The sequence below is a fragment of the Ovis aries genome, chromosome 19 (genome assembly GCF_016772045.2).
Source record: "Ovis aries strain OAR_USU_Benz2616 breed Rambouillet chromosome 19, ARS-UI_Ramb_v3.0, whole genome shotgun sequence".
Lineage (NCBI taxonomy): Eukaryota > Metazoa > Chordata > Mammalia > Artiodactyla > Bovidae > Ovis > Ovis aries.
In genome coordinates this window covers 56,032,982-56,057,709 of record NC_056072.1, presented here as the reverse complement: position 1 = coordinate 56,057,709, position 24,728 = coordinate 56,032,982, and the positions used below count along the sequence as shown (strand labels likewise).

Sequence of the window (24,728 nt, the reverse complement as noted above, 5' to 3'; positions counted from 1 at the left end):
CCCAGATTCTGGCTACTGGTTCCTTCATCAGATAAGAATGAGAGACGGCACATAATCTGAAGGGATCCAGATGAGTGAGAGAGGTCCGTGTCCTCAAAAAGTCCTCAGTCTATTAATAATAGCATGAAGAATCGAGACCATTTGTGGGGCTGGGAGAGGTACTGAGCAATTATTTAATCTCATCCTTACACCTCTAAGGTATAGCAGTTATTATAATGGATTTTCTTCGTGGTTTGCTGTACCTTTTAACTGTCTCAACAGCTACTGAAATGAGTCTTCCAAACGAATATTCCTTTGGACATTTTTAAGCATTCTTTAATGCAGAAGCCTAAATAAGCTGTTAAGGACTCCTGATGTAGACGATCCCTTTAAGGGTTCTCAGGCCAGAAGTGACTCCCATTTACGTATATGAACTGAACTCTGAGCTTCCTATGCTCTTACCATACCCTTACCTAGCAGATCAAAGCAAAACTTGAGCTTCTTCCATTATAGGATCAAAAAGGCAAATGACCAAATACCTTGGACAGCGTTTCTCAGCCAGCCAAATGCCATGACAAAGAGGCTACTGGTTCATTGCGAAAGGGCTACAGTTGCCTTTAAACACAGGGTGGGTCACTGCACCCTGACAGCTTCCTGCAGCCACAGGGTAAACCTTCAGCAGGGCATTCAGAATCTTTCAGAACTGCTGTTAACTTTGTCTCTGGTTCACACGCTCTTCCAGCATGCTTGCAGCCGACCGAGGCTCTCAACCACTGCTGAAACCACTCGCCTGGGCCTTTGTCACTGGGGTGGTGTTTGACAGTACTGTTCCTTCAGCATGCAAGGCCCCCCTCACTCATCTCCACCCACCAGAAACCCATCCTCTCTCAGCCCAGACACCACGCCTCCTCCTCCAGCCTTTCCCAACTGCTGGCTCAGAACAGCTGCCTCCTCTCCGCCCCCACACGTGGCTCCTGGCTCTGTTACAACACAGGCTCCACCCCCTTGACCGAGGGCACACCTCCACTGCCCGGCCTGGTGCTCGGAGTGGCTCCCAAAGGCTGGAGGATAACTCAAGGTGGCAGCAGCTGCTGCAAGCCCACCGCCCCACGTACCCCTGGCCCAGGCACCCCCCGTCCCCGAGGGGGACATCCATCTGACCACCACACCCAGAAATCCAGGCTGGGAAGAAACCCAATGGGTGGTCCAAACTTAGCTCGGATCTCCTTCTAAGGCAAACCTAAATTACAATCTGGCATGAGGAAACACTGTCAACTCTTTCCTGCTTCTCAATGGACCTATTACTTAAAAGGAAAAAAAAAAAAAAGTTTTGATTTTTTTTAAAGATACACAGCTACATTCACGTTTAAGAGATTCATACTTTGCAATCAAACATCAAAGTCCTTTTTCATCACCATCCCTCCCACTCCCTTTCCCAGAAGTAATTACTGGGAACAGTTTTAATGTGGTTTTCATTTCCATATACTTACATACATAGAGTTACGCAAACGAAACTACTGGGTTGGCCAAAAAGTTTGTTCGGAACTTTCTGGCCAACCCAATACTTTGCACAGAAGTGGACGATATTCTGTTTCACCACGGACCTTTTCCCCCATTTAACGCATTGCTTTACCCATGAGGCTGAACATTTTCTTTTGAATGCTTATTGGTGATTCATTCCTTTTCCTGGGAACCTCCGCCCGTTTTCTACTTGGTTGACGATTTTCTCAGTTTCCATTAACCCTTTGTGGACACTCATCTTTTGTTACATATGTTGCACAGACCTATTTTCCACCCCATTCATTTACCACTTCCTAACAGTGTAACCAACCAGTCCATTCTGAAGGAGATCAGCCCTGGGATTTCTTTTGGAAGGAATGATGCTAAAGCTGAAACTCCAGTACTCTGGCCACCTCATGCGAAGAGTTGACTCACTGGAAAAGACTGATGCTGGGAGGGATTGGGGGCAGGAGGAGAAGGGGGCGACCGAGGATGAGATGGCTGGATGGCATCACTGACTCGATGGACGTGAGGCCTGGCGTGCTGCGATTCATGGGGTCGCAGAGTCGGACACAACTGAGCGACTGGACTGAACTGAACTGAACAGTGTAACTCTGGGCAAGCTTTAGCTCAAGCTTTGCTTCTCAGCTAGACGGTGAGGATGACAAGGCCTGTGTAAGAGCCTCGGGAAGAATTGAGAGCTCTGCGTCCCGTGGGCTTCCCTGGTGGCCCTGTTGGTAAAGAATCTGCTTGCACTGCAGGAGCCCCAGGTTCGAGCCCTGGGTCAGGAAGATCCCCTGGAGGAGGGCATGGCAACCCACTCCAGTATTCTTGCCCGGAGAATCCCCATGGACAGAGGAGCCTGGCGGGCGACAGTCCATGGGGTCGCAAAGAGTCAGACGCGACCGAGCGACTAAGCACAGCGCATGCGTGTCAAGTACCAAGCCTTTAAGCCCAGCGTTCGATAAAGACTCAGCGAATGTTAGCAGCTCTTCGTTATCGAGATCTGGGGTCACAAGCCGGCTAGGAGTTTAGTTTAGCCCATAGTTTAAAAATAACACAGTTGACTGTAGGGTGAGGCAGACACTTTCTAGTTGGTCACACACCCATTCCCTGCCTCCCTCGTCTGTTTTCTACACCACAGCTTCACAGATTTATGAGGGAAGCCCATTTCTAGTCTTCCATACTCCCATGTTTTTAATGGATGATAATAAATCAGGCTTTGAAATTATCCATCATCTGCTGTCAGGGTTCACTGTGAAAACTCTAGGACTTGTCACTCATGGTGCAGCTTACTTAGGGCCCATTGAGACTGGCCAGCTTAGCATCTGCACATAGCAGGCTGGTCCATATTTCAAGCAGCTTAAGGGGCTTCCCAGGGGGCGCTAGTGATAAAGAACCCGTCTGCCAATGCAGGAGACACAGAGACGTGGGTTCGATCCCTGGGTTGGGAAGATACCCTGAAGGAGGGGATGGCAACCCACTCCAGTATTCTTGCCTGGAGAATCCCAGGGACAGAGGAGCCTGGCAGGCTACAGTCCACAGGGTCACAGAGAGTCAGACACTACTAAGTGACTTAGCAGCAGCAAGGGCATTCTCACAGCAATTTAAAAAGTTTTCGTAAGAGGCGTCTCTTCCTTTCATATCATCCGCCAGGCAGGATCAAGGTGGGTGAGATACTCTAGCTGATAGATGGGAGGGGAGGCACAGAGCTAGCAAGCCAGAAGAGTGACCTACACATCTTGACATTCAGATGGGAGGGGTGTGAAGGATCAAAATCAGGAGGACCCCGTTTGGTGCCCTGTCGAAGGCGAGATCAGAGCTTCTCCGTTTCCAGAGGCCTCCCAGATATCATTAAAAAAAAAAAAAAAAAAACCAACCCATCACAGAAACTATTACATCAATACCATAACCACAGATGGAGACAGGCTACAAGATAACTCCTTGCATGAATGCAGAACTTCAAATGGTACATGTTTTACTAAGCTAGTTTTTAGTCCCATCGTAACATCTGTTTATTAACAAAATGGACATGGATGATTATACCTATTTCGGGTCATCAGGTGCTGAATTTGGAAGGTCCTGCCTCTAGAGGACTCCCTCCTAAGAACGAAAAGGCAGTCTTGTGTGCCTGTGTGTTCAGTCGCGTCTGACTCTCTGCGACCCCATGGACTGTAGCCCGCCAGGCTCCTCCGTCCGTGGGATTCTCCAGGCAAGAACACTGGCGTGGGTTGGCATGTCCTCCTCCAGGGGATCTTCCCAACCCAGGAATCAAGCCCACGCCTCCTGTGGTTCCTGCATTGGCAGGTGGAGTCTTTACCACTGAGCTACCTGGGAAGCCCTCAGGAGGCAGTCTTACCTACCAGTGTAAAGGAACTGTGGCAAAGTGCCAGTCTGAAATGAAGTCTGCACAGCTGCAAGTTTATCAGTTATGGTCTTGAGATACTGGCTAAACACACTCACACACACTCTCTCTCTCTCACACACACACACACACACACTCACACACAGAGTTTCTAATGCACAAACTAGTGGAAAGTTTTCAGACTGACAAACTTGTCACTGGAACTGAATATGCAAAAACGAAGAGCAAAACAAACCCGAATCCAACCACCTCGTTAATAGCTGAGGTCTTTATTTCAAATTCGTATGTACAGTAAAAGTGCTGCTGAGAACTGGCAGCAACCAGACACAACATAAATGTAATTCTCTCTCAACAATTAGCAGCTTAAGATCTATCAACTACAGTGGTAATGTTCACACGTTCACAAGTGTCATTTCTGTACTTTTCAATTCGTGCAAGTGAGTTTTTACTCTTACACACTTTGATAAAACACGCTTACAGTCTAGTAATCACTCCTACTGAGGGCATCACCCAGCATACACAGCACACAGACAGCAATGGTAACTCTTAGAGCCACATTCAAAATCCCCAGCTGCATGTGGGGGTGGGAACCGTAATCCGACCTGTATTGGTTTGTTTTTTTTTTTTAATCATATTTGGCTTTGTTTGGGATGCATATTTTCCGAAGCTGAAAGGCAGCTCCTTGCTGGAACTCACTAAACAAAACCAAATGCAGCAAAGACCACGTGAACATTATGCTCATTATCAAGACATGGCTAGCAAGGAAGGCTTGATCCCAGTTTTTCCTGGAAGCAAATTTTTACCTTAGTTGAGTGGAACCGGCTCAGGGGATAGGGAAGACCCCACCCAGTCAGTGAAGTATAAAATGTAACCTTACTTTTGCTTCTTCAGGAGTGGGTGGAATAGAAAGCCTTCTTTGCTAGGGTGCACTGAGTATCTTTCCAAAGAACTGAGATTGGAGCAGACAGAAGTGCCGTTCAACGATCATGTAAAAGGTAAAATGTTAGTGAGACTCTACAACCTGAACAGTCACCCAGGCTGCCATCAGCCTCACACACAGCACTAACCATTCATCCAGGAATGCTTCATTTCACAGGGAATGCACGCAGTCTTTAGAAGAGAATAAGCGTTAAAGCGAGGAGATGTTTCCACCCACAGAACTGTTAAACCATGAGAGCGAGGTTACAGGAGAGCTCTGAACAGATAAGACAACTCAGGGACAGCCACAATGCAAAGAAATTCAGAGGCAACAGGGATGGGCAGGCGAGAAAACGGATGCATGGTTACAAACAGCATTAGGTGCAGACAACTGCTGGGCCTGGGGAATAATCACAGGACAGGAGAGCTAGAAAGCCATTACTGGGCCTGACCTGGCCTGGAGGAGGTCCTTCCTGGGACAGATGAAGAGGATGGACAGTTAGCGGGGGCCTGTTTGGCTGGGAGCTCAGGGAGCTTCTGGAGGTGCAAACCTTCCTTTGATAGAAACTGTCCCAAAGCCAAAAAAAAAAAAGGAATAATTTTAATCCATCTAGCTAGTGAATTCCGGTGCCCTCCAAACTTTGTAGCCTCTCCACAGTTCAGGGGACTCAAAAGTTCTTAGAAAAACTGGAGGATTGTGGCTAGAGTTGTTTCCAATAACTTCATGGGGCGCTCTTCCCCTCTCTGAGAGGTTAACCTAAAGCAGACAGTTAGGAGACGCCGCGCTGGTCTGACCAGGTCGTGGTGTCCTCTGACACTTCTACCTAAAGTCACTGCAATATATTTAGACAGAGTTAACACTTTATCATTTGTATTTTTATCATTTGGCCGTGCTGCACAGCAGGGGGGATCTTAGTTCCCCGACCAGGGATTGAACCCATGCCCCCTTCATTGGAAGCGCGGAATCTTAATCACTAGACTGCTGGGGAAGTCCCAACATTCTTAGATACACGGGCTTGGGAACAATTTGTCTTGGGCCAGGACGTAAACTGGTTCCAATTATTTTAAAAGAAAGTTCAGCCCCATGGTCCTTGTTCTGGGCGGTGATTCTGAGAGGCCCGCAGAGCTGACGGGTATGCTGTCACCATCTGGGGCTGGAGGATGGGGTGAAGACTGGGGTACCTGAGTTAGAATGTCGAGATGACGACGGAAACCGCACGCTGACTCTGGGAAGGCCACGGAAGGCGGGAGCTGGCGTGCAAGTCGTCGTCTCGCATGGACAGGCGAGGCTAATCTGGGGCTGGAAGCGTCCCCCAGCACAGGGAGGATGGGCAGAGCGTGCTGTGCGTCTCTTTCCAGGGCAGAGGACGTCTGCCCCTTGCTCACTGCCTGGCTGCACAGGACAGAGGCCAACAGGGACCAGCATCTGTGATTCAATACTATGAACACGAAAAGCCTGACCACGCTTTCAAGACAGGCTCGAAAAGTCCAAGTTCCACCAAGATGGTAGAACTGGTGATAAGACAGGGATAGAGGCTCAGCCTGTCTTTCTAAACTCTCTATATAAAGGTTCAAGGAGCACAGCTAATACGTCTGTCTTGATGAAGAGGAGGCTGACGACATGTTACACCCCAAACTTGGGTCCTTCTAACCTGACGTCTCCTTTCCCGCTCTCTAGGGAGAATCATCCTCAGTTGATTCTCTCAGGCAGACAGAATAAAGCTGTGAAATGAAGGCGGGCTGGGGCCAAAATACAGACACAAGATCTCACGTCACTTTGGTCTCGGTAGTTAGGGGGTGTTAAGCAATAAATTAAGAAAGCACGAGGAATTATTTACGACTCTCGTAGTGCAGTCTCAGATTTTCCTAGAGACAACCCCAGCCCGAAGTCACCGGGTGAACCTAAGTCTCGGGGCAGAAGCGTCTCTACCCTGTCACGCTGGTTTGCGGAGACAGCCCCCCTCTCCCTGAGCACCCCTCTCCTCTCCAACCAAGCCAAGCCCATTGGGGGAGGTGTGGAGTGGCAGGACATCAGAAAGCAGCAGCAGCAGCCAGGGGGAGCTGAAGCTGTGTCTCAGGACGAGGGCATCAGAGAGCGGCATTCACAGCAAGTTCTCTCCTCAAACTGTTTCAGGACAAGAGGGGCAGCACACTTAAATATCCACACATCTCTTCATTTAAAAACAGCACTTCTTTATTTCAAAGAAGGAAGAAAAAAAAAAAAAGACCCTCCCAACCCTTTCCAAAAAAACCCAATAATAATAATAACAATAATAAAAAATCCTATTAGAAACCATAAGGAAGCACTGAGAGTTTGAGTATTACATTCTTCAAGTATGCTGTTCGGATTTTTTTGTTTGTTTTTATAAGTTGGTGACCATACACATCTTTTTTTTTAAAAAAACCTTAAAAGTGCGGCCATGGGATTTGTTTAAAATTAAGCAGTTAGAGGGCTACTTCAAAATACTGTAGTAGGACTGTGCAGTGATCCTTGGGGTGTGATGTCCTTTTTTGTATCCTAGCAAAGGTTACGGGACCAGGCTCCAAACTGATCATACTTCCAGGGTTAGCGTGAGTGGCCAACTTGGGTGAGAAAGCCAGGGAGATCCACGTGTTCTTCCACGGACAAGGAAAATCCACCCCGAGCACAGAAACTCAGACATGGAATGTGGTAGGGCTTCACAGTAAAGTTAGTCTGGGACGGGGAGAGGCGGTGCGCCCAGACAAGGCAGGGTGTTAGGTTCAACTGGTTTCCCTAGTCAGGTGTTCACGCGTCTTTTTAGTGGGTTTTAGTGCAGTCCTTCAAGCCACAATTTAGAATGCCCTTCAGTGTGCTCCAGAGGGTTGGTTCATGTAAAAGGACTGTTTTCAGATTTGCATCCCAAGGAAAATCATGCTACATAAAAGTGATCCAAGATTGTTGCCCAAAAAACTTCTTGGATAAAATCTAAAAAATACTATTGCAATTGCGTCTTTTGAGGAAGAAGAAGAAGAAGAAAAAAAAACATTATTCTAAATGTAAACAGATTCACTCAACTCTTGTTGCTGTAGAAAACTCCAGAGGAGGGAAGTGGCCGTCTACGTCCTCGCCGCATGCACTCGCCGGAGGGGAGGGGAGCACTGCGTTCCCGGCGCCGGCAGCATCATCTGGGTGAGGAGAAGAAGCGCTGCACGTAGCCCAGGAGGGCGTCCCAGTGCTTCCAGAGAAAGGCGACGAACACCACGAGGAGCAACGTGCTGAACGTCCTGCTGCGAGTCTTCATGAGCGGGACCACGCAGTTGGCGACCGTGGACACGAAGACCAAAAGGACCGCCATGACCGCCAGGAGGATGTTGATGAGCTTGCCCAGCAGGTTCCGGGCAGTGGCGTTCTCCAGCCCCTCCAGCTGAACCACCTGCTGCTGCTGCTGCTGCAGCTCCATCTTGGAGATGCGGGTCTGGCACGCCTCCAGGGCCTCCTGTGGGCCAGAGAGGGGAGAGGTAAGCCTTGGGACGCTCATGGCGCCCGGAGCAGCTGGCAGGCCCCGCAGGGCGGCCAGACGCATCCCGAGCTACGTCAGAGATCTGAAACGTGCACGAGTCTTGAGTGTGAGGGGCCACGGCACAACTCACGATTCAAGCAACTAATACTTACTTTTTGATTACCATTCAAGCAACTTGATTCCCCTCTGCTGCGCTCCGCTGCATTCAGCCACGGTCAGATCTGGTCTTGAACATTCTAATGACAAGACCTCAAACCCACGACTGCGTCTCTCTTTTCTTCCCCCGTGTAACAATTACTAATTCGAGTGGCACAGGACACACGCACTTGCTCACCGTAACAGGACATACAGGCTCCCTTGGTATTTTCCTCAATCCCGGTCCCTGCCCTTGGAGTGACTCTGCCAGTCTGGTGTGTGTTCACCCTTTCACCCGTGTTTAAGTCTACACACAGAAGTCCTTAGGGAAATGCATGGAATTATTTAAAATTTTTCTACCTTCATGCAAATAGTATCACACCATGGGACTGGTCCACAACGTGTTTCTCACTTGACAGAGGGCCCTAGCGATTCTCCACCTCAATGCATGGAGGCCCACCTGGTTCTTCTTAATGGCTACCTAGCATTTACAGCTTGGCTAGGTCACAGTTTATTCAGCCAGCTCCCTACTGGAGAGATCTGAGTTATTTCCACCTTTCTCACAGAACAATGGAGTAAACCTCCTCTGGACATATTACCAGGTGCTTTTCAAGCTAAGTAACTCCCCAACATCAGGCAAAAGGGCTCCCTGCACTGTCTTCTTAAGAAGAGCTGATCTCTGTGAAGGGAACAGACACTGTGCCCAACACCTGACCCAGCGTTTCCTTTCATAACCTGCACCCACGGGTTCATATAAAATTGACCATAAAACTCAAGAGGACAGGACCTATTTCCTTAGCCATGATCAGATACCCTCTGAAGTTCAGCAGTGGTAAGAGCCCGGATTATGTGACCTTGGTTTCAGTGGGTGCTGGTTTCCTGGGATCTGAGGTGACAGCAAGGCAACTTGAGACTGAAGCTAAGCTAGAGAATGGACACACAACAGATACACCCCATTCCAGAAGGACCTTGGGAAAAACACTAAAATGTAAACAGACTTCTGGGTCATGGAAAAGGGGGCATCTGGGCAAATGATCTAGACATTCCCTTGATTCCTTGAGGCTTCTGTAATACATGTCTCCTGTATTACAGCACCAAGACTGGTTTATTTCAGGATGCTTTCATAGGAAACCACCAGAGCTGCCAGAGAAAGGCAGTGAAAACCACAAGGAACAAAGCACTGAAGGTCCTGGTGTGAGTCTTTGAGTTTTCTCAGGGTTTTTAGAAATATCTCCCAACTGGGATGAGAAAAAGTTAAAATATTCTCTTTTGCCATGGATTAAACAAGAGTGCCATTAGCCTTCCTCATTACCGCTGTTATTGTTGAGTTGGTCAGTTGTGTCCGACTCTTGGGTGACTCCATGGACTGTGTAGCCCGCTATTATTCTCATAAATGGCCTGGTAGTGTAGCTGTATAAGGTGGATCTGGCAGTGAGGCTTCTGCCACAGAAGATAGGTCAGGTGGCCCTGGGACCTGTCAGAGCAGCTTCCGAAGCAGTAACCACAGACGTAACATCCGTGCTCGCCATCTACTGAGACCATCCTGAGCCTGAGAAACATTTCCCAAGAAGCCAAGCAAGCACACCACCTCCAAATGGTGTAGACTTGAGAAATGCTGGTGGCTCAGACGATAAAGAATCTGCCTGTGATCCGGGAGACCCGGGCTTGATCCCTGGGTTGGGAAGATCCCCTGGAGGACGGGATGGCTGCCCACTCCTGCCTGGGAAATCCCATGGACAGAGGAGGCTGGCGGGCCACAGTCCATGGGGGCGCAGAGAGTCACACACAAGTGAGTGATTGACACTTTTACTTTGAGACACGCATCGCATTTGAAGAGCAGGTGTGTTACAGGCGGTCTAAGCTTCTTCTAATACTCTGCCCTCTCTGTCTTTGACCCTAAACATTTTTTTGTGCGCATGGTAAAAATACATAATATAAAATCTACCACACATAATATAACATCTACCATTTGCTCCTTTTAAAGTGTTCACTTAAGAAGCATTTATAAGTTCACCATGTTGTGTAACCATCGCTCCTATTAAATTCCAGGATGTTTCCATCATCCCCAGAATAACCCCCTCCCCTTTAGCCATCACTCCCGTTCCTCTCCCTCCAGTTTCTGGCAACCACAGATCCACTTTCCCCGTAGACTTGCTGACTCTGCGCACTTCACGTAAATGGACTCAGGCGCCGTGCGGCCGCTGCGACCGGCTTCTTGCACTGAGCTCCGTGTTTTCGGCTGGACCCAGGCTGGGGCAGGTGCTGGTGTGCCACTCCTTTCTTCCCCTTCTGTACTGTGGCAACATATACATGATGTAAAATGTACCATCCGCACCGCTTCTAAGCGCGCGGGTCAGTGGCATGACACGTTTGTGCTGCTGTACAATCACCGCCACCTACCTCCACGCTCTTTCCATTTTAGGAAATTGAGACTCTGGACCCATTAACCAGTAACCCTGCCCCGAGCCCCTGGAAACCACCGTTCTGCCTTCTCAGCCTTCTGCTTTCCCACCTGGCCCACCGTGCTGACCTGGATGTCCCGGGCCCGTTCGTAGGACTGATACGCAATTTTCTCTTCCATGCTGGCCAATTCCTGCTTCAAGTTCAAGATCTCATTCTGGTGGAGCTCTGTTAGGTCATTCAGCTGCTCTTCCAGTCGCTCGCACCTAACAAGAGGGAGAAGTGACACGGTTCACGTGTTCTGCATTTCTGTTGGTTATTATTCACATCCAACCCCCCAGATCCGTTCTGCAAAGGAAGAAAATGAGAGCACAGAGAAATCAGGCAAGTGGCCTGGGTGACAGGCATGCTAGTGGGCACAGCTCTCGGTCCCTGGGACGGACAGCTTCTCACAAGGCCGCATCACAGCAGCAACAGGGCTCTTCCACATTCTTCTCAACACAAGGTATTTGCAGCAAGGCCAGCAGCCCTGGTTAGCTTTTGAGCAGACCCATTACAAATGAGGCCGTTCTTACTCTGCCCCCAGCGGCATATGGGAGAAGCAAAAACCAGAGGACGTTAAATGGTCTCATCAGAAGATACACAGCAGGCAATTGGAAACTGACCTTCCAGCAATCACCAGGAGCTTATTCCAACTGGGGCAGGTTACTCACTCACCTGGATGTTCGTCATTCAGAGCCCACCATCCCTATTGCCAAGCACAGTGCCCGGGGGTCAACAGACGTTTACTGAGCACCTGCTGTGTGCCTGGTTTGTTCAAGGTTCTGGGAACGCTGCGGTAAGAGAGACCGAACGCCTGCCCTCAGGAGTTCACAGCCTACAGTGGTGGTGGAAGGCAGTAAAACCAAGACAGCTGCAGGCGGGTAAGTGAGCCAGAGAAGATCGGGACGGGCATACGGCAGCGTGCCCGGCGGCCCTGGACTGCTCAGGAAGACCTTTTCCCAACCCTGAGAGCTGAAACCTGGGTGATGGCATGAACAAGCCACATGAAGATGTGAGGGGAAGAGTATCTTAAAGCCGAAGGAACTATCTTAAAGCAAGAATAAAACTCTTGAGATGAGAAGTGGCTTGGCAGATTTTAGAACAGAGAGGAGGGACAGCGTGGCTGCAGCTGAGAAGAAAAGTGGGGGAATGCACAAAGAGAAGGTTCCTCAGGAGCAGGGAGCATGTTTTGTTCATCTGGTACCTCTAGCACTTCAGACTCACGTGAAAAGGTTCATTCTACATGAAGACGGGACCTGGGCATGGCACCGCGGATCTGTGGGACTGGAACCATTTAAAAGGAAGAGATCATAGAGACTGGACAAAGAACACGGGTGAAGGGCGGGAGAAGAAATGTACGGACTGGCCAGAACAGTTGGGGGAGAAAGAAATTCTGCCCTTAAGGGGCAGGGAAGGCAGGGGGAACCTGAAATAGACAGTACATGGACCCAAAGCAGATGCTGAGGGGGGAGGCTGACATGAGGAACACAGGGCTGCCTGCTACTGGTGAAGCTTCCGGCAGGTTGTGGGTGCAATTCAAGGAACCAAAAAAAAAAAAAAAAAAAGAAAGGAAAGAGCTAAGTAGGTAGGAGAAAGGCTGAAGACAACACAGTAAGAAGCCCCGACAGGGAGGAATCACACAGCTCTAGCTGATGGTGACTAGAAACACGGAGGGCTCATCCCAAGAGGAGGATACACAGTTGGGGATCTACATACTTCAGGTTCTACCGAGTTCGGATGGAAAATATTAAAAAAAAAAAAAAACAAAAACCATCAAGTTTCGAAACCTAAGAGGTGCATTTACTGGGCACCAGCAGTATCTACAGAGCATCTACATTGTGTGCAGACCTGAATGTACTCTAGGCGAGCTCCACCACATGGGAGGGTGTGCACGGGCTCCACAAGGGGCTGGAGCATCAGCAGACTTCACTACTTCTGGGGGTGGGGTGGGTTCCTAGAACCAACTCCCCACAAATGCGACGACTGGGTGCTTCTCAGGCAAGCACACACCTAACACTGGCATGCAAGTCTCGGAAAACTTTGTATTAAAAAAACAGAAATGGCAGAACAAAGGCAAACATTTAAACTACCCGTCCCTTTCGTGTTTAACGAGATGTGCGGTACACAAACTTGAAAGGAATCCATGGAAGTTCTCTGTTCAAGGTCATCTTTATGTGGCAGCGGCATCAGCAACATTCTCCCTTCTAATAATTATATAATGAATAATTAGATCCTAAACCCCATTCCTTCTCCATGAGACACAGATTAAAAATAAAGGTCCAGCTGACCCTCTTGGCTACATTACTGACTCCTATTTAGCTCTCCTGCGTCCTTGATAACAATCTCTGTGCTGCTTTCTTGCCCATCGAAACCGTCACCAGAGTGACCTGAACAATGGATAGGGAAGGTTTCCACTCTGCGTCTGACTCAGGCAGGTTCTCTGAAACTCTACCTTTTTACGTTATCTGTGGGCCCCGGCACACACTCGGAAAGAGTGCCACCTCTGGAGCTGATTTTGCACCACATTTTCCGTCAGTTCAGTTCAGTCGCTCAGTCGTGTCAGACTCTCTGCGACCCCGTGAATCGCAGCACGCCAGGCCTCCCTGTCCATCACCAACTCCCAGAGTTCACTCAGACTCACGTCCATCGAGTCTGTGATGCCTTCCAGCCATCTCATCCTCTGTCGTCCCCTTTTCCTCCTGCCCCCCATCCCTCCCAGCATCAGAGTCTTTTCCAATGAGTCAACTCTTTGCATGAGGTGGCCAAAGTACTGGAGTTTCAGCTTCAGCATCAGTCCTTTCAAAGAAATCCCAGGGCTGATCTCCTTCAGAATGGACTGGTTGGATCTCCTTGCAGTCCAAGGGACTCTCAAGAGTCTTCTCCAATACCACAGTTCAAAAGCATCGATTCTTTGGCGCTCAGCTTTCTTCACAGTCCAACACTCACATCCATACATGATCACTGGAAAAACCATAGCCTTCACTAGATGGACCTTAGTTGGCAAAGTAATGTCTCTGCTTTAGAATATGCTTTCTAGGTTGGTCATAACTTTCCTTCCAAGGAGTAAGCGTCTTTTAATTTCATGGCTGCACTCACCATCTGCAGCGATTTTGGAGCCCCCCCCCAAAATAAAGTCTGACACTGCTTCCACTGTTTCCCCATCTATTTCCCATGAAGTGATGGGACCAGATGCCACGATCTTCGTTTTCTGAGTGGTGAGCTTTAAGCCAACTTTTTCACTCTCCTCTTTCACTTTCATCAAGAGGCTTTTGAGTTCTTCTTCACTTTCTGCCATAAGGGTGGTATCATCTGCTTATCTGAGGTTATTGATATTTCTCCCGGGAATCCTGATTCCAGCTTGTGCTTCTTCCAGTCCAGCGTTTCTCATGATGTACTCTGCATAGCAGTTAAATAAGCAGGGTGATAATATACAGCCTTGACGTACTCCTTTTCCTATTTGGAACCGGTCTGTTGTTCCATGTCCAGTTCTAACTGTTACTTCCTGACCTGCATATAGGTTTCTCAAGAGGCAAGTCAGGTGGTCTGGTATTCCCATCTCTTTCAGAATTTTCCACAGTTTATTGTGATCCACATAGTCAAAGGATTTGGCATAGTCAATAAAGCAGAAATTGATGTTTTTCTGGAACTCTCTTGCTTTTTTCCATGATCCAGTGGATGTTGGCAATTTGATCTCTGGTTCCTCTGCCTTTTCTAAAACCAGCTTGAACATCTGGAAGTTGAACACGGTTCACGTATTGCTGAAGCCTGGCTTGGAGAATTTTGAGCATTACTTTACTAGTGTGTGAGATGAGTGCAATTGTGCGGTAGTTTGAGCATTCTTTGGCATTGCCTTTCTTTGGGATTGGAATGAAAACTGACCTTTTCCAGTCCCGTGGCCACTGCTGAGTTTTCCAAATTTGCTGGCATATTGAGTGCAGCACTTTCATAGCATCATCTTCCAGGTTTTGAAATAGCTCAACTGGAATTCCATCACCTCCACTAGCTTTGTTCATAGTGATGCTTTCTAAGGCCCACTTGACTTCACATTCTAGGATGTCTGGCTCTAGGTGAGTGATCACACCATCGTGATTATCTTGGTCATGAAGATCTTTTTTGTACATTTCTTCTGTGTATTCTTGCCACCTCTTCTTAAAATCTTCTGCTTCTGTTAGGTCCATACCATTTCTGTCATTTATCGAGCCCATCTTTGCACGAAATCCACCACGTTTTAAGTTCAACAAATGCCACAAGATTAGGTTAACGTACTGTCTTTGTATGACTGTCCTATTAAACCCACCGTGTGTGGTGGTATCAGCGTTGGATGATTCGTTATCCTCTCCCCTCACCACACAGGGGCTAGAGGCTTTTTAAAAATGGGGTGTTCCACTGTGTCAGTTCCTTGGGATTTAGGGGAAGGGCTGGGCTGGGCTGGCAGCAAAGAACTCTCTAAGCTAGGGCCGATGTGGGGTGGCAGGGCAGGCAGCCTGGCAGTAGTGGCGACCAGCCTGCACGCTGACGGTGGCAGACTCAGGTGACATCCCTGCTGTGTGGACCACCTCAGTCTCTCAGCCACAAACTGTACGGTCTTTCAGGCTTTGCAGGAAAGTTACAGACAATCATTTCATTAAACCTGGCTCACAAATACCATTAGAACAGATTAAAAAGGAAGAGCAGCAGCAGCTACCATTTCTCCAACGCTTATGATGTAAACTGGGGCTTCAGCAGTAAAGAATTCGCTACAATACAGGAGGTGCACGGGACACGGGTTCAATCCCTGGGTAGGGAAGATCCCCTGGGTCGGGAAGATCCCCTGGAGGAGGGCATGGCAACCCACTCCAGTATTCTTGCCTGGGAAATCCCACGGATAGAGGAGCCTGTCAGCCTACAGTCCACAGGGTTTCGAAGAGTCAGACAAGACTGACTTAGCTGAATCGATTTAGCATGGATTATATAAATTTCCTTCCACAACCCCAAGAAGACAGTAGGTAATACCTTTACTTTACAGATGAGGAATCTGGAGCTCAGAGAGATACAGAAATTTGCCCAAGGGCAGAGAAATTAAGTAGGGGAGCGAGGACTTCAATCTTGAATCCAGGTAGGTCTGACTCTAAAGCCCAAGTTCTTAACCATTCAAGAAGGCCAGATGAATTCCCTTCGCAAGAAGGGTGAGTCAGGTCTAAAGTAGATTCGAATCACACAGCTCCAAAGGGGCCTGGACACTACCACACTGACTGATGGTTTTAAAGCTTTATGTCAAGGCAGAGTCAACAGGAGGACTGTAATAAAAACGATTATGGACCTAGAGTAGGAAAGAGGATGATAACAAGTGTTGGTGAGGACGTGGGGAAATTCGAACCCTGGTATACAGCTGGTGCAACTGTTCTCTGGAAAGTAAGTTTGGAGCTCTAAACATAGTTACCATGTGCCCCAGAAATCTCACTCCAGGTGTACACCACAGAGAAAGGAAGACTAACTTCCACTCGAAATTCGTATACAAATATTAATAGAAGTATTATTCATAACGGCCCCAAGGGGAAACAACCCACTATCAAGTGATGAATGGATATACAAAGTGTGGTCTACTCATACAACGCAGTGTTACTGCGAAAGAGAAAGAAATGCAGTAATGACACACGCTACAGTATGGATGAGCCTTGAAAATATGTTAAGTGAAGGATGCCAGTAAGGAAAACTGAAAATTGTGTGATTCCGCATGCATGAAATATTCAAAATAGGCAAAGCTATAGAGACAGAAAGATTAATGGTTGCCAGGGGCAGGGTAGAGAAGATTGTAGGGGCAGGGTAGAGAAGATTGTAGACTGATAAAAATGTCCTAAACTGATTATGGTGGTGGCTGCATGTATCTGTGGATATACTAAAACCACTGATTTGCGTATCTCAATAAAGCTGTTAAAAAAGATTACGGTAGTTTACTTTGAAATGCATAAAAAAACAGATAAAGGATAGGTAGATGGAAAGATATACAGTAAGACAATACATTACTAGTATGGGAGTTAACTGTACACTTTTTTCCCCCAAGTCTGCAGTGTGTTTGAAAGTTTTAGAATAAACATCGGGGGAAAATGACTACAGGTATTACAGCCAGGTTCGTGAGTCCTTTGCGAATTCTACCCCTCAAAGTTGCACAGTCTCAGGTCGGCTCACTTTACATAGCAAATTCCTTCATCTGTAAACTGAGGTTAATAATCTACCTTGAAACATCCGTTTGAGTACACAGGAGGTGTTAAAAAATGTGTTTCTCTTTTTTCCATCTTCAGTTTACTAAGAACACAGTGGCTGTTTTGAAAATGTTTCTAGTTCATAATGAAGAAGGCATCAGGTGAATACTTGCTTCCTGAAAAGAATTCATGGGAATTTGAAAACCTTTCTAACCAACCAAGTATTTCCTGTGGTGACTGATTCACGCCTTAAGTCTCTTTTAGACTCATCAGCAGTCCGCGTCATTGTGCTCACTGCAAAATAAATCCAGTCTCTCACACCCTACTTTACATGTTTCTAACATGATCACTATTTCACATACCTCCCTCCTTCACCCTTAAGAGTTGTTAAAAATCAGTATGTTACAAAGAGAAGTACACCATAAAGTATTGTTTGAAAGGTAAAAAATTTAGTTCCTTGACTATAAAGAATCTTAAATTCTAGGGAACAGAAGCAGCCTTGTTAAATCTCTTTCCACCCAGGAACTATTTCTACAATAGCCCTGACAAGGAATCTCTCTGTGAACACCTCCAGGGGCAGGGTCTCATTTTTCTTAAGAGTTGTTTTCACTGCTAGATAGATGCAGCTATCCATCTAAAACTGAACTAAAACCTAGCACTCCTCACTCACACCAAGTCCCCTCTCTCAGCTACATTACTTGTGATGCCTGCCTTCAGCAATAAGAGGCAGTGCCCATGGGTTCCATAGAACCAAACCCTGGTAAAGTCTTGATTGCACACGCATCTGTCAGTATCACTCTCTCTCGCCTCGTGTTATTTGTAAAGATGAGCCTGTATTCTATTCTGGGGGAAGACACAGAAGGCAGGAGGTAAGGGCAAGACGCTTTGGAGCCTGGAGGTGGGAGCTAACCACTGGACAGCCAGGGGGTCCCAGCATCCATCACTTTAAGGTAACAGGAATGACATGAACAGAAAGTTGCCAGGTGCCGAGTGACAGGCATATCAGGACATAAGATACGCTTTTTCCGCCCCTCAGACTTTTAACACTTTAACATTTCTTTGAAATGCAAGCCTTGAATCCTATATTCTCTTCCGAAATTTTAGATCCAAACTGATGTAGACATTAAGAGTTCCCAATGTAATTTTTTAAGTCCCTACTTAATTAAGATTTACCAACCTGCTTTATTGAGTTCTTTCACTGATTTACGTTCTTTTTTCTTTAGTATTTCTTTCAGCAAGGCTTTATAAGAGGTAATTTTACCTACATGTGTCTGAAAGTGTCTTGATTTCACCCTCTTCCTTGAAGAATAAAGCAGGTGGGACAGAGCAGCTTGTGTGTGGTTTCTCTTCCCTAGCCCTCTGGAGGTATCACTGCCATCCTCCGGCAGTATAATGTCGCATGTGTTTGGTCTGTTTCACACTCAGTCTCTTTCATCACCTGGATTTCCTCGTGACGTTGGCAACTTTGGCTCCAGCGTCTTCCATGGCGTTCCCTCCTGCAGGTTATCTCCTCTTTTCAGGTTTCTTTTTGAGCTGTTTTGTGGCTTTGAGTTGTGACAAAACATATTTTGCATACTGACACCTATGAACAGTTAAGATGATCTATCAGAGGACACTTGAGGTTGGCCCTCGGATTCTTTTTCAACCTGTCTGTAGAAGGGGAGATTCTATAATGATGTAACACTACCGATGAGTACGTAATGCTACATGTGAATCAAGAGTAAGCGCGAAGTCGTCAGCACGTGTTTCTAACTCCTGAACCTTATAAACCAGCGTCTGTCATATAAAGATTACTAACACGTCAAAGGCTCTGGAAACCATGTTAGGACTGAATTTTGTTCACCCCACGTTATATCTAAAGGCTCTCCACCTTCACTGTTTCTGCTTTGTACCTTTTCTTCACTTGAAAATGTTTTTATGCTGTCACAGTTTGTCCCAGCCCATGAATCTGCTCATCTAGGTTTTAGACTCAAATCCTGACTCTGCAAAACACCGGTGTGAGTGACCCTGTTCACCTGTTAAGAAGTCTGTCTCCTCCCAAGGGTGGCTGTGAGGATTATTACACAGGAGATAGATGACAAATGTCTGGCAAAAAAAAAAGGCCAAGCCTAGCGAGGTGGTTCCAGGGGGCTGCTTGTCAGTGGCCACGGGATCCCAAGTGCTACACGGCTGCACTCTTCACGGCTTCCTGCTTCTGATTCATTTCTCTAACCCTTCATTTCTTCATGTCTCCACGTTCTCAGTCTCACATATTCCGGAATTTTCAGCACTCCCAGTATACCCATGCTGCTTTCCCTATGAAATCATACAGGTGGGTTTACGGGGCAGGCATCTGTCCTCCACGCTGGGCACAAGCCTCTTACTTCTTGCCTCCTCATCAGGAGGCCAGCACAGGCGCACCGATGGCTCCGGCCATCACCCCGGCTCAAGTCCGCCAGGCGACTGAACTAACTGAACTAGCTGGCCTGTTCCAAGCTGTCCTTTAAATTGGTAAAAACCCTCCTATCTGCCTTCCTTTCATGGCATGTGTTGTGTATGTGTGTGAAGCAAAGTCTCTTGAATAAATTCTATCAGGTCTTTGTAAACCTCCAGAAAGAGTTGAGTAGAAAGTGCTAATCTTTACCCTGGGTTACCATGCCCTTGCAGAAAACGAAGGCTTTCAGAAGCTGAACAATTTACTCACAGTTACATGGGGATTAACAGCAACACCCCTCAGGCTGAGTCTTCCTGAATGGGAAAATGTAACTGGTGCTCCCAAAGACAGTGCTTTATTAGCAGGCAGCTACCTAGCCAAGTGGCACTGGCATAAGCAGAAGAGCTCCGTTTCCCAACAGACGAGACACAGACAGGTTAGGAGCCTTGCTGAGGTGACATGAAGCTGCAGAACTCAGGGGTAAAGCAAAACCCACAAAGGGTCCAGCTGAAACAGCCCTGTTAATTCATCTACTAAGCGTTTGTTTGCCCTCTTCAAGTCATAAGAATTACCTGGAGAATGATGACTTTCTGAAAGAACAGAAAAGTTGCAGCTGTTATTGTGAAGTGGAAATCCTATCACACTCACACAAACAGTTGTGTTTGGGTTACCATAGTAGTAAAGCACCTCCAATCTGCAGGGAACATCAGGGAGGAGACCGAGAAAGCCATACACTTTGAGGCTTTTGCCAAATGTGACGAACAAAGAGGTTGGCAAGATGCCCCTGGTGCTGTGCAATGCCGTCCTCTGGGTTGTCTCAGTACACTGAAAGAACTCGACTGGCCTGTCATTACTAAAACATTTTCCCTAATTTTCCCACCTGGGTCAGAGAAGTTCGGGCTCTCAGCTCTTTTCACAACCTGCAAATTGAAAAGCACAAACCTGACTAGGCTTAGCCACTTCCACTCAAATGTTTTTTTCAGTGCTTCCAGCCTGAGAGGCTTACATAAACCACATGTGAAATTACAGTCTGCAAACAGCCTGGCTCAAAGAGCCCAGTAAAAAATGCTGTGGTATTATGTGCGGCGGGGGAGCGTGTGGGGTGGAGGAGTTTAGGGATCAGTCTAACCAATTAATCACTGTCAGCATCGAAATATCAAAAACGCCAGCAGAGATCAGGAGAACAACAAGAGCTACCTGGCCCACTAGGCCTTTTTATGTGACGTGTTTGCCTCAGAGACTCGAGACACTGCTCGGTAATCCTCACCTCCTTCCTCTCTGGGAGGTGCTTTGAAGTGTAACTTAGAAAGGGGAGGCTGAGAAAAAAAATGCCACAACCTCCCCCTGCTGGTGAGGTGCAGGAGGATGGGAATCGCTTGCTTCATGCTTCTCGCTGCTTAGATCTGTTTCATTGTTGTCGTTTTTATAACTTCCACCCTGTCCCATACTGTTGGTCAGATGAGAAATCTAGACGACGAAAGGAAGGAGGAAAATGCTGTCACCAACTTTCCACCCCTCCCATTTTGAATATTATAGACTCTTTTGCTCCCTTTATTTTTCAGTGTTTACTTCCAGTCTGAATTCTAAAACAGAGAAGCCAGATACCTAGGGAATTCATAAAAAGAACACATCACCATTCTCTCCTTAAATATTAACGCTAAACCAGCAGAGGGTGAAAAAAAGGGAAACTAAACTGTGAATCAGCCTTTCACGTGTGATTTTTTAAAATCAAGAGCTCCTTAAGGGACCTGTAACCCCTCATATGACACTACTTGAACTCTCTGGACACGAAGGGTGGGTGTTCTTGGCCCTACGAGTCTGTGACTTTGACTGGCACATGCTTCTCATGTGACTTAACATGGAACACAAAGGAGCATAAGATAAATAATCTTACTCTGAGACTTTTAACTTAAAGGTCCTTCCTAAATCATTACAACTCAAATGCAGCGTTGACAGCTAAATATGATTTGAGCTTAACTATCTAGTAAACAGACAGCCTGAACACTGTACGATCTTTTTTGAAAAAAGTAGGTTATATCGTACTTGGGGAGGTGAAACTCTTCCACCAAGATGCAACTGCTCTGTCTACAAAGTATTAAGATACATCTAGATTTTTTTTCCCAAGAGGAATTTAGAGCAGTTTATTCCAGGCTTTTAACAACAGGATCTGAGTCTAGTCTAGTCTGACCACAAGAATCTATCTGGGTTAAATTCACCAGTGGGGTGCTTCACCCTTAGGCAACCTACTTTCCCGCTCCCCGCCCCAAGCTTATTTATTTTTTTATTTTAAAATTAATTAAAAATTTTTTTTTCAAATTTTGGATTTCCCTGGTGGCCCAGTGGTTAAGACTCTGAGCTCTCAGTGGAGGGAGCATGGGTTCGATCCCTGGTTGGGGAACTAAGATCCCACATGCTGTGTGTCCAATAAATGGAATAAAACATTAAAAAAAATTTTTTTTCCCCAAATTTTTATTTAATGCCAAAAACATTTTGTATTGGGGTACAGCCAAAAATACATCTAGATTTGCTGCACGTTTACAATGCATAAATGAATACTGGTCTTGGAGAGTGAAAATTCCCAACTGGTCCTGGAAACCTGTCCAATTCATCCATTGGATTAGTCAACACAGTAGTCACCTTCCTAGACCAAAGACGAGCCAGGCTCTTTGGGCCCGCATTCCTGACAAGTGAGAAAGCTGGGTGAGCGCACAGCTGGGAATGCACCACCACTCTTTGGGTGTGGCTCAGGAGTGTGGAGCCATCTCTGAGAGCCTATGGGGCTTCCCTGATTGGGCAACAGGTCACCAGGACAGGATGGCTGAAGAATCCTGTGGAACAGGTATTGAGGGGAACAAGAAGGACTAGGTCCCGGCTGACTGACACCAACAGGCAAGCCTGGCAGCAGATGAGTGCATTATCTCCCCAGCGCGTCCTAGAGACCCGAGGCGGTTTCTGCCAGTGCTGGGCCTGAATGGGCAGACACGGCGGGGGCTGGAGACAGGACGTGCAGTGGGAGCCCGAACGCGCCCCTGGCTGAACTGGGGGAAAGAAAATCGATTTCCCCTCCTTACCTTCTGTTCCCTTATTTATGTCGAGGCCCAAAAAGAGACTAGGAAAGACTCCACTAGCCTTCAGTTGAAAAGGAAAAAGCACAGTTTCAGTCCCCAATCAACAACAACCAGTCCCCGTAGCTTTCAGGAGAGGCAGTGAGTTATCTTAAAAGACGAAAAGCAGCAGATGCCTCAAGCACAGAGGGAATAAATAAAGGCTACAGGGGGAGACGGTGATGACAGCTTTCTGATATCCTGGCGCTGCTCACACCATCCTGGCTGCCCCCACAGACACTGCCTCATTTAGTAATCTCCACAACCCTGCACCATAGACATTGCTTTTATGGAGGAAACTGAGCTTAGGTGAGCCACACCAGCTCATAGCACTCACCAGAGTCAGAACTGGCAAGCAAATTCAGGCCTGCCCAACCTTTTTTAACGAACAAAGTGGTCACTGTATTTGCTCACACTTCCATCTGTCTGCCCTTCTCCCCTCCCACCTCAGCACCTCTCCAGGGCTAACCTGGGAGGAGCTCACCTGCGTGAAAAGTCTCAGGTGGAAGATCTTACCCTCCGAATGAAGAGTCTGTCTCTGAGGTGCACCTCTCAATTGGGCTTTTTTCCCTCTTATAAATGAAGAACCAACTTGAGCCAATATTTTCAGTTTCTATTTCAAGCTTATGGCCAAACCTGGTCTGCATACCCTCTGCAGACTCTCAGATTAACTGACAGTTGACAGACGGGTTTAACCTAAGAATACGGGGCTGCCACAGCTGTATCTGACCGTATCTCTGTCTTATGCCCAGTGACAGGAAAATAAATTCACACTTAACAACAGCTTCTCTAGTTAGAACTCCAGTGGCAGGTGCCTACCTGGGTGGGCCTCACCACTGACTGCTCTGCAGCGTGTGACAGCTGCTCATGGGGACGGGCTCCTTCTGTATTTTTGCTCTTATGACTCAGTGCAATTTAAAATATCCCTGGGCTTAATACAAACAGTCTCAGAAGCCGATTTCCAAAGAACAGCAATCCCCTTAAAATAGAAGCTTTCAAATGGCATTACTGCTCATCAACACCAGGAGGGTTTTTTGCCTGCCTGATACGACACTGCTTCACGCAGGCAGTCGCTGAGAAAAATTCTCTGGGAAAAATGACAACATGAACCTGTAAGACTACTGATGGACTGTCTTCCTCGTTCTCTCCTGGTTTCAATGCACTTTGCCATAGCGGAATTTCTTCCTACAGTAGCTCAGCACGGTACATTCAATTTGGGAACAGGACTAAACCTCCAGCTTTTAGCAGCCAATTAAATATATGTTAAACCATTTTACTGTGTGACCTGGCAGAAGTCACTTTATCTCTCTGGGTCTCAGGGGACTCATCTCTGGGATGAGATTACACTAGATATCTAAGGGCCCCCTCTACCTCTGATGTACGAAAGTGAACCCAGTTGCCACGAACCAATCTGCAATAATACTCTAATGGGATGAAGAGATTAGATGGACAAAGAGAATCTGATGTCAGCACAGATTCCATCACTTAAAAAAAACAAACACAGCTACATATCCTGTCTCCTGCCTCCTCAGATATACGATCCCACTCATACCTGAGAGTCCAAAGCAAAGCGCAAAGACTAAACACCTAGTTAGGGGCCCAAGGTTGAGGCGGAGTTCAGATCCAAGCTCTGCGACACTGACTGCCTTGGCTAAGTGTGTGTGGGCGCTGAAGACACACTCTTCACTTGTGGCACAATCATGTGGGTGAAAAGAGGTTTCTGAGGAATTCTGATGATTCCAAAGAAGATGGTCTTGGGCAAAACTCTTTTCCCTGGTGCAACTCACTGGTGTAGAGACCAATACCAATGAAGTGACTGATGGTATTGAGAAAGGACTCTGAAAAGGGGGAAATCAGGATGGGGTAGTGGAGGTTTACTTAAGTAGGGGTCCCTTATTATTCACCTAAAGTGTTATATAAGCTTGAGCATCCACAGAATTTTATAGAATATGTTAAACATAGAGAGAACTTCTACAGAAACAGACACTGGGTCCTCAAAAAGGCCCTAAAGCTCTTGCTATTAAAGTCAATGCTTCCTAGAGCTAGACTCTAGGTTAGTCTGTCAGACAGATTTCAGGGTTGACTTTGGGAAAATACTTGTCCTGGGATGAAGAGAGCCCAGGCTTTGGGGTCACATTAAAGTGGGTGTGATTCCTGGCTTTACCATTTACAGAGCAATCTTTGGCAAAACTTAAAACCTCACTGGGTTTC

The 24,728-nt window shown here is 47.0% G+C and overlaps 1 protein-coding gene across 14 annotated transcripts in view; it reads right to left on the bottom strand.

The window, feature by feature from the left end:
• Positions 1 to 4,097: 4,097 nt before the first annotated feature.
• TMCC1 (transmembrane and coiled-coil domain family 1) overlaps positions 4,098 to 24,728 on the bottom strand; it is a 157,703-nt gene continuing 137,072 nt past the window's right edge. For 13 of the 14 annotated variants that reach the window (XM_060402949.1, XM_060402945.1, XM_027957777.2 and 10 more), the window contains 2 exons: positions 10,910 to 11,045; positions 4,098 to 8,220 (listed from right to left, as the gene is read on the bottom strand). In XM_060402949.1, coding sequence (XP_060258932.1) covers positions 7,906 to 8,220; positions 10,910 to 11,045 — 451 coding nt within the window. In that variant the 3' untranslated portion in view covers positions 4,098 to 7,905. Of the gene's footprint in view, positions 8,221 to 10,909; positions 11,046 to 19,985; positions 20,004 to 24,728 lie in introns of all 14 variants that reach the window. The other variant, XM_060402947.1, reaches the window with a different exon arrangement.